This window comes from Melopsittacus undulatus, chromosome 9 (genome assembly GCF_012275295.1).
Source record: "Melopsittacus undulatus isolate bMelUnd1 chromosome 9, bMelUnd1.mat.Z, whole genome shotgun sequence".
Lineage (NCBI taxonomy): Eukaryota > Metazoa > Chordata > Aves > Psittaciformes > Psittaculidae > Melopsittacus > Melopsittacus undulatus.
In genome coordinates, this window is record NC_047535.1 from 44,532,175 (window position 1) to 44,557,846 (window position 25,672).

The window sequence follows — 25,672 nt, forward strand, 5'->3', positions numbered from 1 at the left end:
GAGCTGCCTTATACCTTTGCTTTCACATAAGTAGATCTTCTGGCTCTTCATCTGATGCAGTATCTGGTAATCTTGGCTTCTCTTGGGGTTTTTCTTTGCTTGTGAGTGAAAAATATAATTGTTCACTGATAGAAGTTTAATAATGCAAATTTCTCAAGGAAAAAGTCAATTTCAGTTAATATTTTGCTAATCCCTTATCTCATTAATTCAAGATTTTTGGGGAAGGAGAAATAGTGCATAATGTTAGTACTGGATTGCTTGGTCTAACTATTTACTGTGCCAGATCCTGACAGTATTTTGAGATTTCCATTTTGAAGAAAACATTTGGATTTCATTTGTCATCTGCTTTTCCTCTCAATTCTGCCTGTTCTCAGATGTTTTCCCATTGAAACAATTTACTGTTTATCTTAGTAGGCGTTGTAGACATTTGATTTTAGTTTTTTTCTTATGCTAGGTTTTAATAAGGTCGGTCTCTTGAAATTTAAAGACCAGGAGAGATTTATGCCTTATCTCTGGTCTTAAATTGGGGCAAAGCTATGTTGAAAAATGACAAATCTCCCTTTTTATGAACATGCTTTTCATTGCAGTAGTTGGAGACAAGACCACAGTTCATTTTGATCCTGCACTTTATAAAGTTGGCCAAAGAATGTTACTATCAAGTTTAACCACTTCTTGATCACGAATTTAAGGATTTTAGTCTTCTTAATAGTCCTAGTGGGTTTTTTTCCTAGTGGAGAATATTAGTACAGGGGCTTTTGGCACTGGAAGGTACGAGCAAATTGCAATGAGAACTCACAGACCTTTAGGAACATACGTTTGAAAAATAAAATAATCAAAAAAATCAGAATTCTGTGTGGAAACGTGCTCGGTGCAGAGCTTGTGATTCTGTGTCTGGGTACATGTATCCTGCAAATAGAGCCTTTAGGACTTTGTACAAGATAATGTTTACTTTTGTTGCTTCAAAGTTTGAGTATGTCCTGTTGCCAAACACTGAATTTATTACAGCAAACAATAGTGTTTAGCTTTTATTCTAGTTTTGGAGGAAGGTGTTAATGTAAGGGCATCAGGATTGATGAGTATTTCGATCATATTTTGCTGAGGTTATCTTAAGTGGTTATCCTGAAGAAGCCTGAATTTATGGGTAAAAGCCTATTAAGTCATTTTGTTTCTTTATTTGAAAGCCATATAATGTTGCAGTAGATTTCTGTAATTGATTAATATTAAGGACATGGTAACATTAAGCAAAACCTCAGAAAGTCACCTTGTCCGTATGTTTTCCCTAGGGTAAATGTTTGATGTGGTGATAGACATTGATGTAAATGATATGAAGTAATCACTGGTATCACAGTGGTACATGATCCATAGCTGTATAAATGTCTTGCATAACAAGAGACTGAGCTTCCTTAATAAAATAATGCAGAACGACCTCTTTGCAACAAGTCCAGTATCCTTCTAGAAACTTGTTTTGTTTCTTTTTATCTGGTTTTTCCTGGTTTTATGAGTCCATTACACTAGTCAGGTTTTAATACGGAGCAGGGAAGTTGTTTCAAAGCCTCTGTACGTTGTGTAGGATATTGTCATCTATGATGGCAATAACACAAAGCAAGTCTCTTTGTTTTATTGCTTATTCTAATAAGTCAACTTGAGCATCTTGGGACCATGTGAGAGTAATAATTTATTGGGAATCTTTCCCTTGATCGCACTTTATTGTAAATATTATTTAGTTTGGCACTTAAAGCAGTAGTAGACCTTAAATCTGTCAGCATCTTCAGAATGAGAATTTCACACACAGCTGAAATTATACTTGAGCATGTTCATGTAGGCTGAAAATTCAAATGATTTTTTGTTTTCCTTGAGAAAATGGTATAGAATTAGTACTGAGTTGGGGAATGGTTTTGTAGGAAACTTTTCTGCTTTGTCTGTATTCAGAATGGAGTTGCATTTCCTGTTTGGAGGCTGTTGATGCCCTTAATCTGTTTTGTGATCTACTTACACGGGGGTTTTAAAGCATGACATATGTGAAGGGACAGACTGATTCAGCTGTGAAGAGCACAAATATAAGATTGTTCTACTTGTCCTGAATCCATCCAGCATTTTAGCAGAAGGCTCATTTCCAGGAATTTGTGAGGACAAAAGTTAAGTAAAAGAGGTATTCTAAAGAGTAGTAATTAGTACCTATGGTGACAGATGTCTCACTGTAGCAAGTCAGTCAGCTATATATAAACTAAATTACTTGTAAATTAGACCTCTTCCTCTAGATCTCTTCTTAAAAATAGACTTTTTCATCAAAAGTATTGACATTGATGTGGAGAGAGAGCTCTATTCTGGTATGGTGGTGTCATCCTTTGTGGTAAAACATTTTACCTTGAGGGTTTTGGAAAGTGTCTTGTCATCTTTCTCCCTTTGGCAGTGAATGCATTTCTTGATTATTTGAATAATCTACAGATAGATCAATGCTCCTGAGTAACTTCTACCCTTTTGAACTACTTTGTTCCATACCTTCTGTTTACCACAGAAAGCTTTATTCAGTGAGGGGAATTGATGTTGTGTACCATGCCTTCTGTTACTTCAGGTCTCACCGTTCAAAATGGATATTCAATTCAAGTGTACTTGTTCCAGAAGTTGGAGGAATGAGGCGGTCCTGCGCCATAGAGGGTGGTCAGGACTTGTTTTTGTGTGCCTGGGTGTTTTACTGCATGTCTCAGTTATGGAATGTGATTATTGGGAGGGGTTAACTTCACAACTGTCAGGTTAGGTTACAAATGGTTGTTTCTAGAAAAGAGAGTTTGTGAGGTTACTTGAATGCCACCAGTTCTGCCCAAGGAGGGTGAGAATGAAGAGGTTAGCAAGGGGAACCATCCTTTCTGATAATGTTTCTATTAATGGTGGTTGAATTCCAGCTTTGTTGTTTGTATTTTTGGGGAGAACGAGTGGAAGTGTGTGGGGGGGTTTGGTGTGCAGACCTGGGCATCCAAGCTTTGGATGAGTGCACAATCATAGGGTAAAAGCACTGTATAAGCTATTACTTTGATATTGGTATCCTGCTATGATCATCTTATGAAAGAATTTTTGCATGTAAATTACCATCATGATAGTATTACTGTATTATTTCCAGAAGTTTTGTTGTTGTAGGTGTTTGGAACGTTGATAGTTCCTTTTAGAACTAATGTAAATAAAAGAAATCTGAAAGTAGCTTGGGATGTCCATACAGTTCTGTATTGGCCATTGTTGGGAGGTTCCGGGAATTGTAATGCAGTTTATTTACTTACATCTTATGAAAGCAAAGATGATGCAGGTCATCATGGTGGGGTTTTGTTTCTAATTTAGACAGCTATCTCCTAATACAGAGAACTCCAAATTCTGGTTGTCAATTGTTCTTTAAGGTCTTAAGATTCTGACGTTCAGCATTTGATTGAAATCAGATGGTTGACATTGTAAGTACAGCTTGCTCTCTGCCATTCTCTTCTTGAATGATGATGCTGCAGTGGGAGGTGTGAGTGTAAGGCTTAGGAACCATCTTCTAAAGTATGCTCGTTTTTAGCTCAGGTCATTGTTATATACCACCCAAATTAAGCAAACTGAAGTCATAGGAGTTCTGCAGCCATGCTGAGGTGTTCATCTGTCCCTGCCTTCGAGCCAACTGGAGCAGATAACTAGGATGGTGGTGGGTTCAGCTGCCTCTATTTCTTCCATCCATTACCATGTGTGAGTTGACGATGTCAGTCTTGAATGGTGCTGTGATTGTGAAAGATATGTGGGACTGCGGTTTGAAGTAGAGAGCAACAGTGAATAATTACAGCAAACTTTGGAGACAAGCAGTAGAGATCTTCATCCTCATTCTTTTATATGTATGCATAAGCTTTAAATTGTGAAGTTCAGGTTTTGCTTCGCTTAAAACTGAAGAACTTGGGTTGTGATGTAGCTTGATGTCCAAAGCTTTTAGCCATCTTCTGCCAATCTCTTTAACATGAATTAGTTTGAAACAAATGCAGCAACACTGCTCAAAAATGTTCTTTAATGATAAATAGCCTGAACCATTTAAATAAAGTGACTTTAAGCTCCATGTAGCTAGTTCTAAATAATTAAAAAGTATTGCTTAGTCCTTTTAGTAGCTTTCCTGTTAATAATGATCACTTCCTAATACAAATCAATAAATCCTTTTAAAGTATATGTCTGACATCCTGTGTCTGAATTTTCCTGATGTGAAGTAGATTATGTGAATTGCTGCAAATATTGAAGAATATTATGGGGCTATTGACTAATAATAACCTGGAATCCTGAGCATTTCACCTTCAGACTGGTAAGATTAATTACAGCTACTAGCAAATACGGGGTTTGAATAGTAGTTTAGAAAGTAATGGGCACAACAGGTAGGAGATGGTATTAGCTTTGCAAACATGTTTTAATGGGTTTTTTTTTGTGAATGCTTTTAATATGCCATAATTTAAAACTGATAGGTGTAAGTGTATCTGTAGAACTCACCAGTTAAAATAAGCAGTGCAGTGTTGTGTGGCAGAAGAAAGATCTGTGCTGAAATGTTTGCAGGTACAACGCACCTGGAAATGTTTGCTCTGTTGTTTTTGAGGAAGGTGGCAATTTGCCCTAACCCTAACCCTTTTCATAGCTCCAGTGTCCTTTTCAGGTAAACCTTGCTGACTTTAGCTCAGAGGAAAGTTAAGCTGAATGACAGGGCCTGTAGTGAGCTGCAGAGCACATGAGCTACCAGGACATGGCAAGCAGCAGAGGGCTTAATACTTCAGAGCGGTTCAAATACATCCAGAAAAAGGCTGAACTCTGTTTATACTCAGACTCAGTTCTGCTGGCACAAAACTGCTTTTACTGGTACAGTTTATTTTGCTTGACAACAGGTATGAACAACCAGCAGGGTTGTCCTGGCAGTACAGTCAACAAAACTTCAAGGTGTAAATGGACACAGAACAAGTTGGTCAGCAGAAGAGCATATTCCCTGCTGTCCCCTTCCTCCTGCTCCTTGGAGCTACTGGCAGGTTGGGCAGGACAGTACTGAATTCCTGGGGAAAACTGAGGATTTAACCTTTTTCATTAGAATGAAATTTACATTTACATTAGGCTTACACTTTCAGTTAAAAACTTAGGGTGAATATCTTTTGTCCATTGCTGTATCAAAGGGTGTTGGTTTGTTGGTTGGTTTTTCTTTTTACTGCATAGAAAGAATTGTTACGTTTATTATTTCACAAAGAAGTTACTAAAAAACACTCGCAAGTTGTGCTTCTCTGGAGGTCTTCAATACTTACGGCCCTAAATAACAGTTAAGAACTGCCACTCCTTCAGTCTGTTCAATCAGACTGAAAACCCCTTCCTCACAGCTGGGCAGCTTTAGTTTCATAGCATGTGCCTGCTGCAGGTAGCTAAAATAACCTTAAAAAGGAGATTTGCTAAGAGCCCAGAAGTTAATGCACTGGTTTTGTTGGCAAGTTGAAGGGGCTGGAATTTAGTAAGCAAAGAGATATTAGATCCATGTGTTGAAGAAATATAAAAGTAAATAGAAAAGCAGTTTTGCCTGATGCACCCCACCCTGTGAATTATGCTTGCTCATGGAGACAAATACTTCTTTCTACTTCCTTGATAGGTGGGTGGAGTTAGGCAGCTGAGAAGAAAGGAATTTAGAATGTGTCTAAGCAGACCAGAATGAGAAACTCAATCAATTGGATCTGGAGATAATTTAGCATTTAAACTTCTCTATCTTGCAGCCAAAGGACTGATGTGGAATTCAGTATGGTTTGCACAGTATACTCTGCTAGCAGAAGTGCTGCTCCCAAAATGAGAAAGTACTCTGTGTTAACACTTCAAGGAACATATGATCTTTTAACAGTATGGGAGAAGAAGCTTTACAGCTGCAGTGTGATAAATGTGGGCCACATTGCTTGACCCCCTTACTTATTGTTTTGAATTCTTTGTGCACGATCCAGATTGTGCAGAGCCAGTGTAATGAGAATTCCTAGCAGAATACTTGGCATCAAACAAGCAGATGAACCTAGATCACTGTACTACTCTGCAGTCCAGTTTTGCACCGAAGTACTGCTTTAGGGCAGGTATTGCAGTTTCTAGATCCCTATTTACTTGCTGCTGTAGTACTTGGGCTGCCTTTGTAATGCCAGCATTAATTGTTCAATGACTGATGATGTAGTTTGTAGCATGAGTAGGGGAAGAATCTGTCATCATGACTGCAGCATTTTATGGCTGAACTACTCTAGCTGACAGCCTTGCTTGCCTTTGTGGCAGTAAACATGGCAGCAATGAAGCTGGTGTCCCCTTAGTGGCTGTAATTCAGAATTTGACAAATTAATTTAAATCTTTATGGTTTAAACTAATGACTCAAAGCCTGTAAAACAGGGCTCTGAAGCACATGGCAGTTGTGTACACATTAATGATTGACTCTCTGTAAAAATCAATGGTGCTTATTATTTATTATTAATTCAGCTATGGGATAAGGCTGAAATATGTTTCATTACTGGATTATATATATTGTTTTTAGAAGTAGCCTTTTTCATGGAGTGAATGTCACATCTCTGCAGACAAACTCAGTTCTCCAGTAATTCTCCTCACTGGAATTTTCAGCATATTTGTCCTGAACTGCAGTTTCAAGCTGGGTTAGATGGAGTAGCAGTAATGTGCTCTTAAAATGGAAAAGGATGGCTATAGATAGTGATAGCAAATGTTATGTGAGTCTGTCTTGATCATCGTTCTTGATTTACTGCCTTCCTGTACTACTGGTACAGCTCTGCTGTAGAAAAGACTTGATGTTCTTTTGTTCCTTTTGTTGTACTTCGGGTAGTTAGCCCATAAGAGTTTGTGAAAAAACACTGTTTTAGTGACCAGGAAGAGAGCATTTATTCTTTAAACCCTCATTTTTCTGTTGCCCTGTGTGTGGAGCTCTTATTCTCCATCTTTACCTCGTATCTTGTAATGAACAGTTACACAACAGAAAGATCTTTCATATCTTTGGCTTTTGAGTGTGTGTGTATGACTGCTTATTATGTACTGCAGTTATTTGGAGATCAACACTTTGGCTTTCTCAGAACAAAATTAAAACCCAGGATGTCAATCACAAGTGCATTTGTCTATGCTTTAGGCTAATTCTAGAACTTCATATTGTATCTCTAGTGTGGTCCTCAGTGAATAATGAGGCATACTGAGAGAAACACCATATATCATGATATTGACAAAAGATAGGGCTAAAAGCAAGTCTTGTAGTAAAATATGAAAGGAAGAGCTTGTCAGTTGTTTGTTCTACCATTGTGTTGTACTGTCATTAAATCACAGGTAGATCAAGTTTTTCTGTGCATCTGTGAACCCATCCTTTGTTTTTGCCGAGATCCTTCAGAAGTGTCTTGTGCTATATCAGGACTGTGTATGGCTTGAAAACCAAAACACTGCATGTCTTGTCAGGCTAAGTAAGGAGTTCTCTTTAGTCTGCCTCTTGGAGGATGTGACTATAGTAATCATTAAGCAGAATGGGTTTTGTTGTCTTCAAGGGAATATCACAACAGTCTACCTACATTCCATAGGCCAAGTTAAAATCTGTCCTCTGGAGAACAGCAATTTTGAAGCTTCCTAATACCAGCTAGGGTTCATATGTTGTATGTGCATAAATCCAGTGTATAGGTAAATCTAAGCATAAATCTAAGTCTAGAATGTCTATGGAAGAATTTTTCTGTTCACGAACTAGGAAATATTAGGAATTTGTTAGAGAGGGGAAAATTGTTGTGGTGGCTAACTGCATAAACATACAATGTGATTTAGCAGTTTGGTGGTGGTGCTCTGAATCATCAACCTAGAAAGCAATGGAACTTAAATGGAATGAGATTTTTATATACCACAGTCAGAGCAGAGCTTATTCAGCAAAACTGAACAGGAACTTGAAATATGATAGATACTAAACTTGTAAAATTAATTTGTAATTCCTTGCAAAGCATGGAAACAAAAAATGTAGTTTTTTTTATTGCAACTTCTTTAATGCTGTTTTCAAGAAGCTGGACTGTACTGGAGGAGTCTGAGTGTACTGATGAACCGCAGGGTTTACTTTAGAATAGAATCTCCATAACTTTTATGGAAGCAGCATGGTAGGATCACTGCAGTTAACAGAGTTTATTAATGATGAATAACTGAGAGAGAACATAAATTACTAAGGAAGAAATATGGGCTGGGATTTTTCTTCTGTCTGTGAAGGTGGTGTCATACTGGAAAGTAAGCTTCTTAAATAACTGTATGGTAATAGCTGTGATTTCAGAAAGAGGGGAAACTACCGCTTGAACCATACCTATAGTTACTTGAGTTAAGGATGTGATAACTCTTTAGCAGCCCTCAAAAGCTGAGTTGCTTTGATGGGCATGAGCTACCATTTCTGCTCAAAATGGGACTAATTGTTAACACAAGGCACAAAGGGTGGGGAGTTGAGTTTGATCTGAGTTGGGGTGTGAATCAAGTATAATTAGGTCAGCATATGCTGCCCTTTTTTCTGGCAGTACCGGCTTAAGCACCTCCTCACATAACTTGCATCAGCTCTCAGAACTGGTTTGCAGGGACTAAACAAATGCCTGAGCCGGTACAGCTAAAGAGGTGGTGGTGTAACTCAGCAGTGAGCACTGGGGGAAGGACTCTTGAAGCCAGTACTGATGCTGGAGTTCATTGGTTTGCACTGGAAGCAGGAAGGGCAAATGGTGCTGGGCTCACAGCAGGCACTGTATCACAGAGCTGCTGTGTAAAAGGCATTGTTTTGGGAAATGAAACACCCACCAAGGATATGCATAATTGATAGTATAATAAATACCATTATACTACTATAAATGCTTGTTAACATACACACGTTTGTTTTGGGGCTGGTGCTTGATTTTTTTTGTTCTTGTTTCTAAAGGTAACTTTTTGTAGTGACTATAGTGATGGAGGATTGACCTTTGAGAAGGATCATTTGAACCAGGAAAACTAGCATAGGAGTAACATTAGAATTTGCTACATGAAAGGGATGAGCTCTGTCCCAGCTAGTTGTGACATTAAAGATAATTGAATCCTTTTTACTAAGTCTTGAAATCAGTGCATTTCTCCTTATACATCAGCTTATAGAATCATAGAATAGTTCAGGTTGGAAAGGACCTTAAGATCATCCAGTTCCAACCCCCTGCCATGGGCAGGGACACCTCACACTAAACCATATCACTCAAGGCTTCATCCAACCTGGCCTTGAACACTGCTGATCCCTGAGGGAGACCACTCGTTACTGGTCTCCAGCTGGACATTGAACCATTGACCACAACTCTATGCATGCGGCCATCCAGCCAGTTCTTTATCCACTGAGTGCTCCACCTATCAAATTGATGTATCTCCAATTTAGAGACAAGGATGTCGTGTGGGACAGTGTCGAACGCTTTGCACAAGTCCAGGTAGATGACATCAACTGCTCTACCCCTGTCCATCAGTCCAATAGCCCCATCATAGAAGGCCACCAAATTGGTCAGGCAGGATTTCCCCCTAGTGAAGCCATGCTGCTGTCACCAAGCACCTGGTTGTTTTTCATGTGCCCCAGCATGCCTTAGGGCTTGTTAACATGTTGCTGACATTACTTATTTCTTTGCCGGATACAGAAAGAAGTGTTTTTATCCTGTTTGTAAGGACTTCAGGAGCATCTCTTCTAAAATTTACAGGATTAAATACATGTAGTTAAATGGACATCAGTTTGATAATATTAAACTTAATGCGCATTTTCTGTGACTGTTTGTTTACTTCTTCCAGTTTGAATTTTGTGTCTGTTATTGTTTGATGTTTTGATGAAGTTCTGTTGCTGATGCTCCATTGCAGCTCCTTTCCCGTGTTCACTCTCCTGTATTTTCTTGTGCTGTTTAATCTGTGCCCCATCTGCAGGTTCTGCAGAAGTGTTTTTGCAAGGGGCAGTGATTAATGAAAACATTGGAAGGATAAAAGGCACCTATTATGCATAGGAAAGAAAAGGGTGGAGAAGAATAAGCACAAGTATGTTTCTGCTTGCTTGTGACTCACTTTTTCATAACAGAAGGATATTCATATGGAGCAGAAAGCTAATCAAGAACAAACAGGAAGTAAAAACCTAATTAGCTCTGCACTGAGCCATGAGAAGGTTCAGTACTTTCAGATTAATAAATTAACAAGCCAATTAATTGGATTGGCTTTTAAACTTACAACTGTAATAAAAGCTATATTATATACTATTATGCATTAATGTATAGTATTTCATAATAGAGTAATATTTAGAGTAGGGTGGGTCTGGTTGTTACTGCAGTGAATGCAGCCATAATTTGTGTTTACCTTCATCTTTATGAATATATGACTGAGAATTACTTTCTTTTTCTTCAATTTGAGATCAAAGACCAGTCTGTTGGGGGGGGTATCTTTCATATGCTGCTGTTCATTCTGCTGTTACATACATCCTAGCCAAGCCTTCCCATGCTGACATTCCTGTTGATGCATGTAAGATACTTACCATGTGCTTGGTGTAATTTTCCAGTATGAGGTCTTTAGACCCTACTGCTGGTCTCCTGCTCTGTTTTAACCCTTCCTTTTCTCTCAACTCTGATTTTGAGTTATTTATTACTTTTTGAGGAGTGTGATAATAGAGGCATAGGAAATTTTGCATGGAATCCTTGAAAAAAATGGCATTTGTCCTTATAAGAAAAACACGGGAATACATTAATCTCTCTGAAGGCAACATCTCTCCCCCAGCATTATGGTTGTGTTGGGACTTGATGAGATTATTTACCAGTGCAGGAAGCTGGGGATTTCTACCATCCCATCAGGTTCCTGTAATTACTATTGTCATTGTGAACTGCTGAACATGACTCATTTCAGTAGTTACCTGGCTGGTTAGTTGCATTCCAGTCCCCTGTTTCATCCTGTCTGCTGATCAGGTCTCAGCCATTGAGTGTGGTCTTCTGCAAGGTGACTCACTCACAACCTCTTTTCAGACACAGCAATTCTGACCACAAGTCTTGTGTCATAAGCAGTTTCTGATCCAATAAGTCGCTATTAAAATTTAATTAACTCTACAAACGGTTATTTACAAAGGTTCTTGATGCAGCAATTTTGAGATTAACTTAATGGTGTGAACTGGTACTGCTGGGAGGTAAAAGCATCCTGTATTTTTTTTACTTCCTTAGTTTCACCATGGTCTAATATTATGATTCCTGAACTTTGTTCTCTGTCAGAGCTTTGTCTTGCTCCCTCAGTACTCTACTGGTACATTAAATGTGTATGCAGGTAGAGTTTTGTGTGTTGACCAACATAAATGTAAGCTTTTTTTATATGTGTGGCAAAAGGTGGTGTTGCTACGATGTCTGATGCTTTCCATGCAGGCAGTAGGTTAAGTACAATTGGTAGCAATTATTTGCATGGTGTATGTGCTAGAATTTAATCATATGTTTAAAATGCAAAAATCAAATACAAATACTTGTTGATAATGTGAAGATGTTGCATCCTGAGGAAGGTGTTTTGAGTTTCATACATTTGTCCTCTTCTACACTGGGACCTCAAGCTGTATTTTATAGCAATTACAATTTTACTGGAGCTTATGTTTCATCATACTTTGTGGGATTTTTTCCAGATACTTCACTGTCCTTTTTGTTTGTTTTTACAGTTCTACCTTCAAGACACTAAAAGTAGTAATGGTACCTTTATTAATAGTCAGAGACTGAGCAGAGGATCTGAGGAAAGCCCACCATGTGAAATTATGTCAGGTGACATCATCCAGTTTGGTGTAGATGTGACGGAGAACACGCGGAAAGGTAAGGGTATGGATCATCTTTTATTTTCCAAGTGTGTTTAGATCCTCTTACCACACCTGATCTTTAACAGTCAATGGTATTCCTTGCTGCAAGAAAACAGGTTGATGTTCTGGACTCTTTATTTTGTTGTCTCTTCCCTTCTTTCTGCTGGCAATAGGTCTTTGAGCCGCACAGTAAACTAGATCAAGAAAATGGTCTGCTAAGGACATGGACTCTATTCCATCCTCTAACCCCAGAGGATTTTTGTTTGGTCTTGTTGCTGTCCTCTTCCTAGCATGCACACTCAGGAGATCTTGTATTGTGGTAATAGTTATGTATCTGTTAATCAATAAAAACACAGCCTCGGTCTCTTTTGCATTTATGTAGTGTTTCAGGAACCATTTCTTTCTCTTTCTGAAACCTGGTCTGTATGTTCATTATTAGATTGTAATCAGTATTGTCAGGACTTAAAAGTTGCCCAGTGAGTCTGTTACGTGCTGTAAGTATTGTAGTTCTGGTCATGTTCTGAAGAATCCTAATTCAGTAACACAGATAAAACAGCAGAACTGCCATCACCTCTTCCACTTCACTGATTTCTGAATGTTTACATTTAAATGCTGATGGTAAAATTCTCTTAAACCCAACAAACTCCCCAAACAAGCAACCCCGCTCAAGAAACCCCACAACACATCAATAGCACAACAGTAGAATTCTTAAGGGGCATTAAGTGAGCAAAACAGAAAGACGAAGCCTGCTCCATCTGTTCCTCTTGAAATCTGCCTGTCTGTAGCCAGGTAGGTCATAGTTCTCAACATCCGGAGTATCAGGAAGGGTAATGAATACACCTTTAAAGAAAACATTGTTAAGCAATATTGGTGGTTAGTTATTTTGTCATGGGAAGCTTCTGGACCTATAGTATTTGTGAGTGATTCATTGTAATGGAGGTCACATCTCATTGTTTCACGTTGCTCAGAAATGATATTGCAAAGATTTAACTCCTGGATGTCTAACTGGGATTGCTTGGGAGTTAATTGAAGTATTATTTCATGTGAAGTGATTTCAAGTATTTATGAAAGCTAACAGTATACATTGAATAAATTGAAGGAATACATTGCATCTAATGAACCTGGGACTATCCATTTGGTGAGATCCTGGCCTTACTGAAAGAAGCTCAATTTCTTCATGTGTATTTAGACCTAAAACAGTTGTATTTTAAGGTTCAGTTGGGAGAAAAATCGAGTTCACTTGATTTTATCAGCAGTTCTTTGCAATTAGTTGATGTGAAAGTTTGTGGGAAGTTCATCGTAAGCGAATTCCTGCCAGGAGTCCTTGGCAGGGGTAGCTCTTCCCAAGGGTTTTGTGTTAGTTATACAAAACACAGTCACAGAGACCTGACACTTGTGTAATGAGTGATCAGGTTTTGCAGCCTTCCTTTCCTCCTCTCTGGCTTTGAACATTAGGGCTCATGTTACTCATGAATGTGTGGGGCTAGCTAACAAGGAAGAGCACCCAAGTTTGCTTTCCTCCTTCTCTGTGCTCCCCCAAGCAATGAATGAAGATCGTATCATCATGCTGGGGCATGAAACAGCTGCGTCACAGTTAAAGTGTTTACCCATGAATGCAATTGGAATGCATGTAAACAGGTTTTTTGCATCAGTCTTAGATGTTACTGTTAATAAGGTAATGAAACGGACATGAAAGTTGTTTTTAAATTAGGGATTCCCTTTTAAACCATTTTGCATTCTGGTATTTACATAATGGTGTACTTGCACAAGACATCTCAGCGTTTCGCTGGGTGTGATTACAAGGCAATGAGGACAGGATAGGCTGAGTTTACTTGCTTATGTAGATTCTGAGTTGTGTAAATATTGCTAGAATACATTTATTTCTATTTCATTGTTCAGGCTGTATCTCAGTCATTTCCTTGCAAATGTGATTTTGATTTGGTTCATTAAAACAGTGGCACGTTCAGCCTGTGATTTTCCAGGGTATCTTACACAAGGGCCATGCCTCAACTTCTGCTGCCGAGCTGGAGTCATGAGCAGGCCCTGGAGAAATGTTCCCAGCTTTCCTGCTTCCTTATTTGACCACTTTCACAGCACAGACAAGCGCACAGGCCAGCACATTTCCCTCTCCTTAATCCAGGACCTATCCATTAATCATCTTGCTGTGCCTTTCCCTGTGTTAGTGTAGGTTACATTCTGTTAGCACCTCCTGAACTTCCCAGTGGGTGCTGGAGCATCATCCCAGGACTTCATGGGTGGTGACTCCCCAGTGCAGAGCACAGGGGCAGGCTTTGGAGCAGGGTCAAATGATAGCAGGTAGTTTAGTTCCAATGCAGTTTATGCACTTGTTCCTGTTCCAGGTTGGACGCTTCAGTAAAGTCTGTTTCGTGGAGCACGGTGTGTGAAAAAGCCAGTGCAGGTGAAGGGGCTCGATGGGTGCTGCTGCCCAGCACACGGCACTGCGAGGGGATCCCGAGGGGCAGTGCTTGGGGATGTTTGATCATGGTCAGGTTCACACTCGATGCGTGCTGGATCCCGAGGGGCAGTGCTTGGGGCGGTGTGATCATGATCAGGTTAACACTCGATGGGTGCTGCTGCCCTGCTTGTGATCAGGTTAACGAGTGACTGTACCGCTGTCAGTGTCCCTTAGGAGCGGGCCGGGCCCCGCGGCCGCTCTGCAGCGCCCCCTGGCGCCGCGCTCTGCTGCGGGCCGAGGCTGCGCTCGGGCCGGCCGGGGCAGGGGAGAGCGCCGGAGGTGAGCGGGGCCCGCGGGGGCGCGGGGAGGGCTGAGGCTGGGCAGAGGTTGCTCCATCGCGGCTGCAGCCGCAGCTCGCGTTATTGCTGCTTCTAATGATCCCCCAAAGCTATGATATAAACGATTGCTGTGCTATCCATTCATCACTTCAATAGTGTTTTATGTTTTGCTTTACTTTCCCCTTAGGTTTTCCCATTATTTTTCTGATTATAATGAGCCAATAGCTAACGGACAGACCACAGATTTGATTTTTTTTTTCTTTTAATCGTTTTTATTTTATAAACCTATTTTTATTTTACAAACCCTTGCCAGATTCTCTCTCTGTGTGAGACCTTCCTCGGTGTTTCTTAGTTTTTTACATAAATAAAGCTCCTGCAGCTTAGAGGGGAGTTTATTCAGGTCTGATGTTGAAAAACTTTGACATTATATAATCTCAAGCAGACCGACCTGATACATGACCCAGAGGTAAAGCAGCTGCTGGTCTTTAATTTCAGATACCCTAAAACCTTCTTGAAATCACTAATTTCCTCTTTATGCATTAAAGATTCTTCATTAGAAAAGCTGTGTGAGTATTACATGCTACAGCTAATATCAGTAACATGTTGGGTGTGTTTTTCAATAAGTTTTTTTTCCAAGAACAGATTTGGGAATTCTGGGGATTTTAAGTCTAAAGCCAAAAAAAAGATGCCAAAAGCTGTGGATTAATCTGTTTTGAGACGGAGATCCTGGCTGTTCTTCCCTGGTATATAAATGTCATACTTTACCAGGTCAGCTTGAAAAAACACTGTGCAGGAGCCAAGAAGATGCTTCTCCAAAGCATCGTTAGCTTGTAGCAGGGAATAAAGGTTAAGAACAATTCTCTTCAGTTAGAAAATTTCTCCTGTATTTTTAGCTTCTATTGAGGTAGCTTCCTCAAAGACCTGTCTTGTTTCCCTGGAGTACTGATGATGTCCTGAAACACCCATGGCCCTGTTTTTTCAAAGCCAGATTAACTGTTCTACTGATATTAATAACCATGAAAGTAGAGCAGCTACTTGTATGTTGGTGGGTACTTCAGGTAGAGTGTCAGGTGGTAGACGACCATATGCTTATGTGTATCTAGCTTAAGGTAGTATTTTGGAAATATGTAACTGGAGAGAATTCTTACTTTCCAGTTTATAGAACCATACAAGGGAAAAAAAAACACTAAAACAGCAAAAAAGCAACCCCACAACACACAAAAAACCCTCTAAAACAAACAAACAAACAAGGAAACCAAACCAGGTGTAGTTTGATGTAAATGTCATTGAAGATGGTGCCAGTAACATGTTTGGGAAACATTGTGAAGAGGCTGAACTCGATGGAAGAATCAAACATTGCATTTTCTCCTCTTATTCTTTAGGATCTTCTTGAGTTCACAGGATCTTGGCTTTAGTCCTGCAGGTGCAAGCTTTCTCTTGCCAAAGCGAGAGACCACTTATCTAGGGGCTGTGCATTAGATGTGTACTATAAGCATACCAAAAGAGATACATTACCCTGAATGACACTGGTCATAGCGTTCAGGAGGGTGTGCGTGCCCTTCTCTGTAGTTCCTACACTCTTTGTGTTCCTTTTTGATGCTTGTGTTTGTAAATAGCAACCACTTGACAAGTTCCAGATGTTAAAGTGAGTGTCTGGTGATACAAATTGGATGTGTCACCTTTTAAGGCCCTGGATATTCTCATAGGAATCTTGTCAAAATGGTAGCTCATTATTTTGTTCATACTTCTGCATTGCCATTACCCAGCACAGGGAATGCATTCCTTTTTCCTCGTTTTATGATCAAAACATACGGTTAACTTTAATTTGCCTTAGTAAAGATAACTTGTAGGTGCTGCTGCATGTGGAAGAACTGGAACTGGAAGTACTTCACAGCCAAGTTGAAGTACACAGCATCACCTCATCAGTTTCTAATGGTAAAGCTTCCAGCCTCTGGAGGTCTGATAAGGCAGATCCATGCACTGATGCTTGAAGGCACTCATGCCTCTTGTCGTTTCCTTCCCTCAAAGTTTCTTAGGACAGTTTGCTTGGCTACTATAACATTAACCATTGAACCTAAATAATGATGAATCATCATGACTTGGTATTTGTTTCTTTTCAGTTACTCATGGATGTATAGTCTCCACAATCAAACTGTTTCTTCCAGATGGAATGGAAGCTCGATTGCGATCAGAGTAAGAATGAATATCTATTCATATGTAGCAAAATGAAACTACTGTGTAATGAGGATGTGATGAATATTATGTTTAAAATCAGCATAGGAACAGTTTATTTTCCCATTTTCACAGAAAAGAAGTAGCTGAGAGCATGGCTCTTTTTCAGACTTCATAAAAGAGAAATCTCATTTGCTTGTTGCTTTTAGAAATTAAGACGACTATGAAAGATAAGTTCTTACCAAGTTGTGCTTTTCTGAGTAGCTGTGGTTTGGTGTACTGGAATGGGTATTATAAACAGAAGAATATAGGGAAAAAGAAAGCAAATGAGCAAATTCTCCTTCCCTCTTTTATGTGGGATTATTATTTTGGCTCCTTTAGATACACACTAAAGTGAAGTTAATGATACTTCTATGTGTGTATATGTAACACTGTTTATATTCTTTAGCTAAGTAATACAGTAACTGGTGCAGTTATTTAGTGTCATGATGAAAGAAAGTTTTTGCTTGGCATGGGGGAAAAATTCATAAAATACGATGGAATAATGTTTGTAAGCCCAGGTGAATATTGAGGGGGATTTCTGTATATGTGTGCATGTTACAGAGCAAAATTCACAGTATTAGAAACAAAAAATGTTCTGTTAACACTAATTGAGTGCCCATTACAAATTACATAATATTAATCTACTTAATCATCTTTTAGTCTTACCAATTGTGTGGTTTTGACTGCTTATTTAAGCATTCTTTTATCATTAGTATGCAGAATATTTGCATGACGCTTTTGGGTCTTTGCTTCTCGGAAGATATGTCAAAGTATTGCAGGAAGTTTTCCATGTAGTTGTGTGTTCTAGTAAGAAGTGATGAAAACATGGTATTAAATTTTTGATGAACATGTGAAAATATAAACCTTGGTCTAGTAAAAGCATACAAAATTCTGTAAGTTACCCAATATTATCTTATGCAGTTTGCTGAATTTGCACATAAGTAGTATACCCACTGTCTTTTCATAGCTGTTGTTGTGTGCATGTCAGTTGGTTTAAATCTTAACGAATCAGTTTTAAAAGAATCAAGTATTATGTAACTATTGAAATAAAAGTATAGACCTTGGATTTATAATCTGAAAACGGTTCTGTAACTGTGAAAATGTTGGTCAGCAAAGTATGAGCTGGTTTTGCATGTTCATGTGTCAAGTCTTCATTTGTATGTGATGAATAAACTTAAAAATACAAACCATCTTGATTGAATGTGTTAGGGATCTAGGTGTTCTTTTTAAACTGCAGTTCTGCGCTTTGTGTTCACTTTTTCTAATGTTTGGGTTTTTGTGTTTTTTAGTGTTATCCATGCTCCATTACCAAGTCCTGTTGACAAGGTAATTCAGTAATCTGCTGTGTTCTGCCTTATTCAGCCACATGCTGGTTTCTGGCGTATTATAAAGATGAAGAAATGGAGGAATTTAGTTACATCTATATATGTTTTGCAATGCCAATTTTTTACTTGTTTAATAGTTTGGGTGACATTTAAGGTAGAGAAGGTAATGCAGTGTTGCAGTGTATGTTTTAAGGTAGCTGGACTTGATCAGGAGTTGGTTGTCTCTCTAGACTCTAAAAAGAAGGATTAATTTAAATAGGTTCAGCTCAGACTTCTAAGCATGAAGGATAAAGTTTTGTGAAGCCAAGGAAACTTACTTGTGAAGTCAGCAGTCTGAGGAGTTAATAGACCCTGCATTTGAGTTGAGGTTTCAGAACAGCACATACATCTTGAATCAGGGACAAGGGCACAAATTCTGAGGACTGCAGGTATAAGGGTGAAAATCAGCCTCAAAATTGTATCAATGTAGTAGGAGCCTACAAGAATTAGTAAATCAATGTGCAGGAAAACCACCCCAAAACAATCTATTCTCCCCAAGTCCAGAACAGTTTGAGTTATGATTAAAGGTAAAAGTAGTCCCCAAATTTGACATAGATACTTACAAAGGCAAGTTATGAAGATGATGGCTGGTAGGTCAGCGGGAAACGTGTGCTTGACATGTGTGTCTGATGATGGCATTAAATTGAAATATGAGAGGCTTTACTTCCAATTCTGGAAGCCCCTAATTTCTGTTTGTCCATGGGTGGAATGGCTTCACCTTTGTGTGCCTTGTTTCTTTTTTTGTCAGTTTAATCTGATCTAAAACAGAAGCCTTAAACTCTTTACATTCAGACATTTATGCAGTGGGCCCTCAGTTCAGTTTTGCTAAGTCCTGTCATAAACCAAAGAATAAACAGTAGCAGAACAGTGAATGAATGAAAGTGCCATTATTAGATAATCTTAAATGTACCTTCATAACTGGATAATGAATTTTGCATTGAGTTTAATGAGAAATCCAAACCTATTTTCATTCTTAAGTTTTCTCATTTTTCAGGTTGCTGCTAACACTCCCAGTATGTATTCTCAGGAATTGTTTCAGCTTTCACAGTATCTGCAGGTAGGTTTTCTCTTGACAGTATTTACTTTCATAAAATACTCAGGTTTTGTTCAAAACAGAAATACTGTGCTCTTCATGTCTTAGCTTGCATTTTGTAAACCTGAACATTATAAGCATTTGGCTACCTTTTCTATAGTGAAATAATGTAAAACATACTGTAATTGGACATAGTATGGCTCTATGTAAACTGTGTTTTGCATGAGCAGTATAAACTGTCATTCCTAAAAGAAGCATGTAAACTCATTCTCTTTTATAGAAGGTTCCCTGAATGGTATCTATTGACTTTTCCTGTCCTTTCTCCTCTCCTGCCTTGCTGTCTCTGATTTTCTTTTGCCCACAATATTTTTGTTATCATCCATTGCTATGGATGTACTATGCATGTGTATAAAAGCTTTGATAGAATGGAAGAAAGGCAAACCAAGAGGTCATTCTATGTGACGAGTTAGTTTGCTGCTGTGAAGATAATTCCTTGGTGTGAATATTTGTGTCTCTGTATCTATTAGAAAGTATAAAGGAGGGGACATTACTGGCAGCTCTTCTTCCTCACTGGCATCACCAACCCTTCTGTGCCTGCTCCTTTGTCAGTTTAAATAGGTGTGCTTTTTTCTATGATTTCATGTCACAAAAGGACACACATTAAAGTGTGTGCTAATATATGGAAGTAAACTCTCTAGACAAGATCTTAAATTATCTTTCTGGAAAAGATGTGAAAAAATCTTCCTGGTACATTCTGTCTGGGTTTAATTTATGTATAGTTCTGCTGATTTATTTTAGCCATTCATGTCTGGTAATGGCAATTTTATTTGTTCACATCAGTGATGAGACTTTTGAGACAGTAACTTCATACATGCTGACTTAGCAGGAAGCAGCTGAAGCAGATGCTCTTTCTTGGGAGACTGAATGCATACTTGCTCACCAATCTGTTCATTTCTCATATCCTGAAATTGTTATATGAAGATGCTCTTCAATCATACTGCCATAGAACAAGCATCAGACAAAAACAGTAGTTCCTGTGTGGCATTTTTCTGTTGTGACCTTATTTGAGGATGCACAGCTCAGTGTGTGGGAGCTGCCAAGCTGCCTTTTGGTGTTTACAATTGTGTTACTCAAATTGATGAAAGTCAAAGTGTTTTTAAGTCTTGGAAAGAGTAACTTGTTGCAGTGTGTACCCAGTGTGTGCAACATATGCATGAAAAATGAAGGTTTTCAGGAACCTGAGGTTATATGATAACATTTTGTAATTAAAATACCCAAATAAACGTGTGGATGGACAAAATGGCATGGGGTTATTATAGTTTTGAGTATGTGACAATGTTTGCTACTCACACTTTCTTTTTTTTTCTTTGCACTTTAGTATCTCTTCTGTTGCTTCTCTTTTCCTGAGTTTTTCTAGTTGAACCCACTGATACTCTGCTCTCTTCATAGGAAGCCTTACATCGGGAACAAATGTTGGAACAAAAATTGGCAACACTTCAGCGACTACTTGCTGTCACACAGGAAGCTTCAGATACTAGTTGGCAGGTATCTGCAGGCATCTTTTCCCTTTATGGACTGAAATATGCAGTGACATAAATTTCAGCTATTTATTTACAAACAATGGAGGGGGGAGAGCAGCAGGAGTAGAAAGTTTACTGTGGTTCTCTTAAGCCCTGTAAAAGAGAATGTTCAATAAACTTAGTTTATGTGCCAGTTTGAAATAACTGTTAGTAGTGGTTACTCCAACAGAATTAAAGTCTTAAAAGCAGAACTCTACTGGAAGTACATAAAGTATACGTTAATACTAATGTGATACTTCTTTTCTGTTAGGCTTTAATAGATGAAGACAGGCTGCTATCAAGATTAGAGGTTATGGGAAATCAGTTGCAGGCATGTTCAAAGGTAAGTAGTTTGCCCTAAGTTGAATGTTAGGAATGCTCAAAGATAGCTCTTTTGAAGTGTTTTGCAATTAGCTGGTTGTAGAAAAGCAGTCAGAAGATGAACTTTCTGAAATGAGCCTGTGCTTATTTGGATCACCTATATAGCATGAAAGCTGTAGATCTGTTGTGTATTTCGTGGAATCACTTTAAATCTAGATAATTTTTCAACAGTTTTTTAGCCCAATCCGATTTTTTTCATACATACGTAGAAGAATGTATATAATGAAATACAGTAAAGGAATTTGTGTCTGAATTGTTTTATACACACAGAATCAAACAGAAGACAGTATACGAAAAGAGCTTATAGCATTACAAGAAGACAAACACAACTATGAGACAACAGCCAAAGAGTCCCTGAGGCGGGTCCTTCAGGAGAAAATTGAAGTGGTCAGAAAACTGTCTGAAGTGGAGGTACTGAAGTTCCATTCCTAGTCTCCTGGAAGTGCTGAAATAGTTACAACTGCTGCTGCTTAAATCCCAGTCTTGTTTCCTGTAGTATGCCAGTATTTGTTGTATTGTGGCACTCGCAGTGTATTAAGTAGTAGTGTTTATTTCTCCTGTTGGACAATGCTTGGATTGTTAATGAGAAACTATTCTTCAAACTTGTACTTTTTCTGCCAGATTTCAAAATTCATGAAGTTGTACTGTATGTGGGAAGTAAGTGAGAGGGAATGGTACACACTCATATAAATCACACTTAAGAATGAGTTTGTAAGATTACAAAGTGTTCAGCACTTTCTTCAAAGAAAATTTCTATCCCTATAATATTTTTCATCACTATCTTTTCCTTTATTTTCTCTTGCCATTATAATTATTTGCTGTGTTCCCTTAGGTCAAGAGATATCTTACAATTAAGTGAATGAAGTCTCTACCCTCGTCATGTTTTTAGAGAATGCAGTGCATATACTCCTGTAGTAAATAACCTCATGAGATTTCAGTTAAATACACCTTTTTATGTTGTAATAGTTCTTGGCAGGTTTGTTAATGGTTGGAGGCTTATATTTGTTACTTCTCCTTTTCAGTCCTATACTAGGAGAAGAATCTTATGACCTATTCTACCGTTTCCTCTTTACTTTGAGTCTTGGAGGAGAAATACTAATTTAACTTTACTAAGGGATTTGCTTGAGTGCTTCCTGCCACATAATTTTCTCTCCATGCAGAAGAATCATTGGCTGCTGATTGAGGGTTGTCCTTTAATAGTTTTGAATGCACTTTTGTGTAAAAGTGTTTTGGTCATAAATGAGAACCTAGTCAGAGTTTGTTACTAAAAGAAGAAAGAAAACCCAAATGCAAATGAAAACACATTGTATGACTGAAGAAACAAATCTCGAGCTATGAGGAGGAAACTCTATATACCATTTAGTTGTGCTGCAGTCACCAGCTGCTGCGAATTTATGGAGCATTCCTTGCCTCCTGAAGACCCAGCTTCCTCTTAAGTAAGGAGATCTTAGCTTAGACTCTACATTATGGAGTACAAGATAAGGTTTAGGATGCTTCCTTGGAGCCATTTGGCTATTATAACATGGTAAATCTTCTTTTGCTGGGCAACACGTATGATGAAATCTGTTGGTTACATTGAATTACAAGATGTTACAAAACTCTCACAGATTAGCATAAAACAGAATGGGGGAGATCACACAGTTCTTTATACCAGTTGATCACAATTAATTATATGGTGTATTGTGGCAGTTTTGGTTGGTGTTTTTTTACACGTGCCTGAAGCCAATGTATTTTCACATAATGTGTTCTTGAAGTAGAACCTCACAAAGGTTTGTGTAGATAGTGTTTTCGCTGGGACTTGATGTGCTTGTTTAGCCCTACTGATGAGGAACAAAGCAGTTAAATGTTATTAATTCCATACACTGTTTGGAAAAAAAAAGATCAATTTCAGTGTTTGGTAGACTATTAGTCTCTATTTTTTTTTATATATTGCACAATAATTCTCTCTTACAGCGAAGTTTAAGTAATACAGAAGATGAATGTACTCACCTGAAAGAGATGAATGAGCGGACTCAGGAAGAATTAAGAGAATTAGCTAATAAATACAATGGAGCTGTAAATGAAATTAAAGATCTTTCTGACAAGCTAAAGGTAATGACAGAACTTTGTGACTTATGATACTGTAGTGTGTGGAGCAAATAAATGCAATTTAATTTCTAATGTACCTGTCAAAGGTTAAAAAACTTTAAACAACAGGTTAATGGAAGAAAGATGCATATTGTCTTTTACATGATCTTTGGGTTTGCATTTCATGTACTTGAAACTATCATCAGTTAAGCAATTTGCTAAAAAGATTTCCCTTTCTGATCACTTTGGAAGTTGCCATGTCTTTGGAGCTGCATTGTGTTTTAATACAAAGTTATTTATGGTGTGAACTTAAATTTAGCTGCTTTTATACAGACAAATAATTTTCAACCTAAATATCTTAGAGTTAATGGGAATGAAATCAATTCCTTTACGTATTAATTTTGGTTTGTTTGGGGATTTTTAAAATGTGTTTTGAGCAGGTAGCGGAAGGAAGACAAGAGGAAATCCAACAGAAAGGACTGGCTGAGAAAAAGGAGTTGCAGCATAAAATAGATGAAATGGAAGAGAGAGAGCAAGAGCTTCAAGCAAAAATCGAAGCTTTGCAGGCTGACAATGACTTCACCAATGAGCGGCTAACTGCTTTACAAGGTTAGTGATTAGTGGGGAAGAAACTTTGATTTTTTGTTTTTCTTTTAATCTGTGAAATATCTTTTTCTTGGACTTCTGTTTACAGTACGGTTAGAGCATCTTCAAGAGAAAACACTTAAAGAACACAACAGCTTAGGTAGGTGTGATCAGTTTCTTGTTTCAAGCTGGTTTCCAGATTTGCTGTTCAATTACTATCATTATAATCTTGTAGCCGAGGTGTCTGGGACAAGAGTAACTTGTTAGTGTTACCCCAGTAGTGCGGCGTTCCTGGTATCAGTTGGGAATGTTGGAAGACATGTGGCCACAGCAGGATGCCAGTAGAGGGCACTGCTGCTGTGGGTGTCCACAGTTGTGGTTCATGGCTCAATTTAGAGCTGTTTGAGGCCTTTTAGCTCCAACCTTTTGAAGGCTTTTATATACATATATATAAAAGAAAGGATTTTTAAAATATATATGTAATAGGCAGTAATTCCTTGTATGATGGTAACTTCTTACATGTTTGAACAAACAGGAACATGATCTGTAGTGCAAAGGAAAACAAATTTTGCCTGTTTCATTCGATTAGGTTAAATACCTAGAAGGAAAAGGTAGTATGAAAAACCAGATGCCTTTCACAATGATGTATTTGTAAAGAAGCAAAACCCAAAACATTTTGCTTGGTTCCAGAAATAATACCCTTTCTTAATCCTAGGCATACAAGTTGATGACTTCATACCTAAAATTAATGGGAGCACAGAGAAAGGTAGTGTATCTTGAGACTACCTTTTGTCTTATGGCTAATGTTTGAAGTTGAACAAATTCAAAATGTTCTCTGAAGTTTTACTTTCAATGCTATTCTCTTGAAAAATGAACCTGAATTTGCCCACTCCTCTGAGCAGCAGTTTTTGCTTAGGTGTTCAGTCTGGGTGTTTTCAGAAACTTCTATACACTGTAACAAACCAACTTGGAAATCCTCCTTTTTTACCTGTTTTTGATGGTCTTTCACTGGATTTCAGTAGGAGTCTGCTGAATGATGTCAGGCTTGTGACACGAGAAAGTGGAAAACTCATTGACTTTTTTCCCTTTAGTTTTACTTTTCCTTGCAACACAGACACACACCATTTTTCTAGTAAATCGGGTATGGTAAGTAAAGTTAACAAAACATATTTTTTCCTAGCTGTAACTTACCAAAAATGCAAGTATATGAAATACAGAAATAGAACTTTTAAAAGAGAGTGTTATCTTTTATGTTAAACAGAAATGGAAACAGATTGAACTGATTTTGTTTAAGAAAAGCTTTTTTTTAGTTAAAGCTAGGTATTTTAACTAATGTGTCTTAGCATACGCTTGAAGTTTTCTTTAATAGAATTATCTGTTCAGAATATGCCCAGTATCACATATAGCAAAGGCTCTTCCAATTATGGTTCTAAATTCACTAAATTGTTCTATTGGTTAAGATACTTTTGTGCTTCTATGTCAGTTTATATTTTTTCCTTGATGTAGCTGTCATGAACATTTGCTGTGTCTTGCTGGCTTGTGAAAGCTCTGGAGAATGGTGCCTTTATTAGAAAGTTGGGGCACCTAAATAGAGAACTTGTCATTTCAACTAATACAGCATTTATGAATTACTGTATATCTTTTTTAAACAAAATTTCACAACTGTCTGTGCTCTAACTCTTAGCTTCTGATTTTTTTGTAATTAGAAATGAAGAGCTTCTTAACTAGGAGACCCATAGCAAAATAAAAAGTTAATCATGGGATAACCTCGCATCTAATTGTTATTTGGAGCAGGAGGAGAGATTGTTAAATACTGAGAGGAACTGTACAAAAACTTCCTCTTACTCTGAGTACTAGTTATTCCTTTACATCCTAGCATTTTAACTATGGTGTATGCTGATACTGGAAGCCAGGACACTTAGTATCTGTTCCCAGTTCTGTAGAT

At 38.2% G+C, this 25,672-nt stretch overlaps 1 protein-coding gene across 24 annotated transcripts in view; it reads left to right on the forward strand.

The window, feature by feature from the left end:
* SLMAP (sarcolemma associated protein) overlaps positions 1 to 25,672 on the forward strand; it is an 80,666-nt gene that overhangs the window by 21,913 nt on the left and 33,081 nt on the right. For 8 of the 24 annotated variants that reach the window (XM_031046083.2, XM_013128218.3, XM_031046082.2 and 5 more), the window contains exons 2-12: positions 11,639 to 11,786; positions 16,645 to 16,717; positions 18,028 to 18,064; positions 19,097 to 19,159; positions 20,585 to 20,680; positions 20,966 to 21,037; positions 21,346 to 21,486; positions 23,029 to 23,166; positions 23,583 to 23,751; positions 23,837 to 23,887; positions 24,443 to 24,493. In XM_031046083.2, the coding sequence (XP_030901943.2) occupies positions 11,639 to 11,786; positions 16,645 to 16,717; positions 18,028 to 18,064; positions 19,097 to 19,159; positions 20,585 to 20,680; positions 20,966 to 21,037; positions 21,346 to 21,486; positions 23,029 to 23,166; positions 23,583 to 23,751; positions 23,837 to 23,887; positions 24,443 to 24,493 (1,039 nt within the window). The remainder of the gene's footprint in view (positions 1 to 11,638; positions 11,787 to 16,644; positions 16,718 to 18,027; positions 18,065 to 19,096; positions 19,160 to 20,584; positions 20,681 to 20,965; positions 21,038 to 21,345; positions 21,487 to 23,028; positions 23,167 to 23,582; positions 23,752 to 23,836; positions 23,888 to 24,442; positions 24,494 to 25,672) is intronic. The other 16 variants (XM_013128219.3, XM_031046086.2, XM_031046087.2 and 13 more) reach the window with 3 other exon arrangements.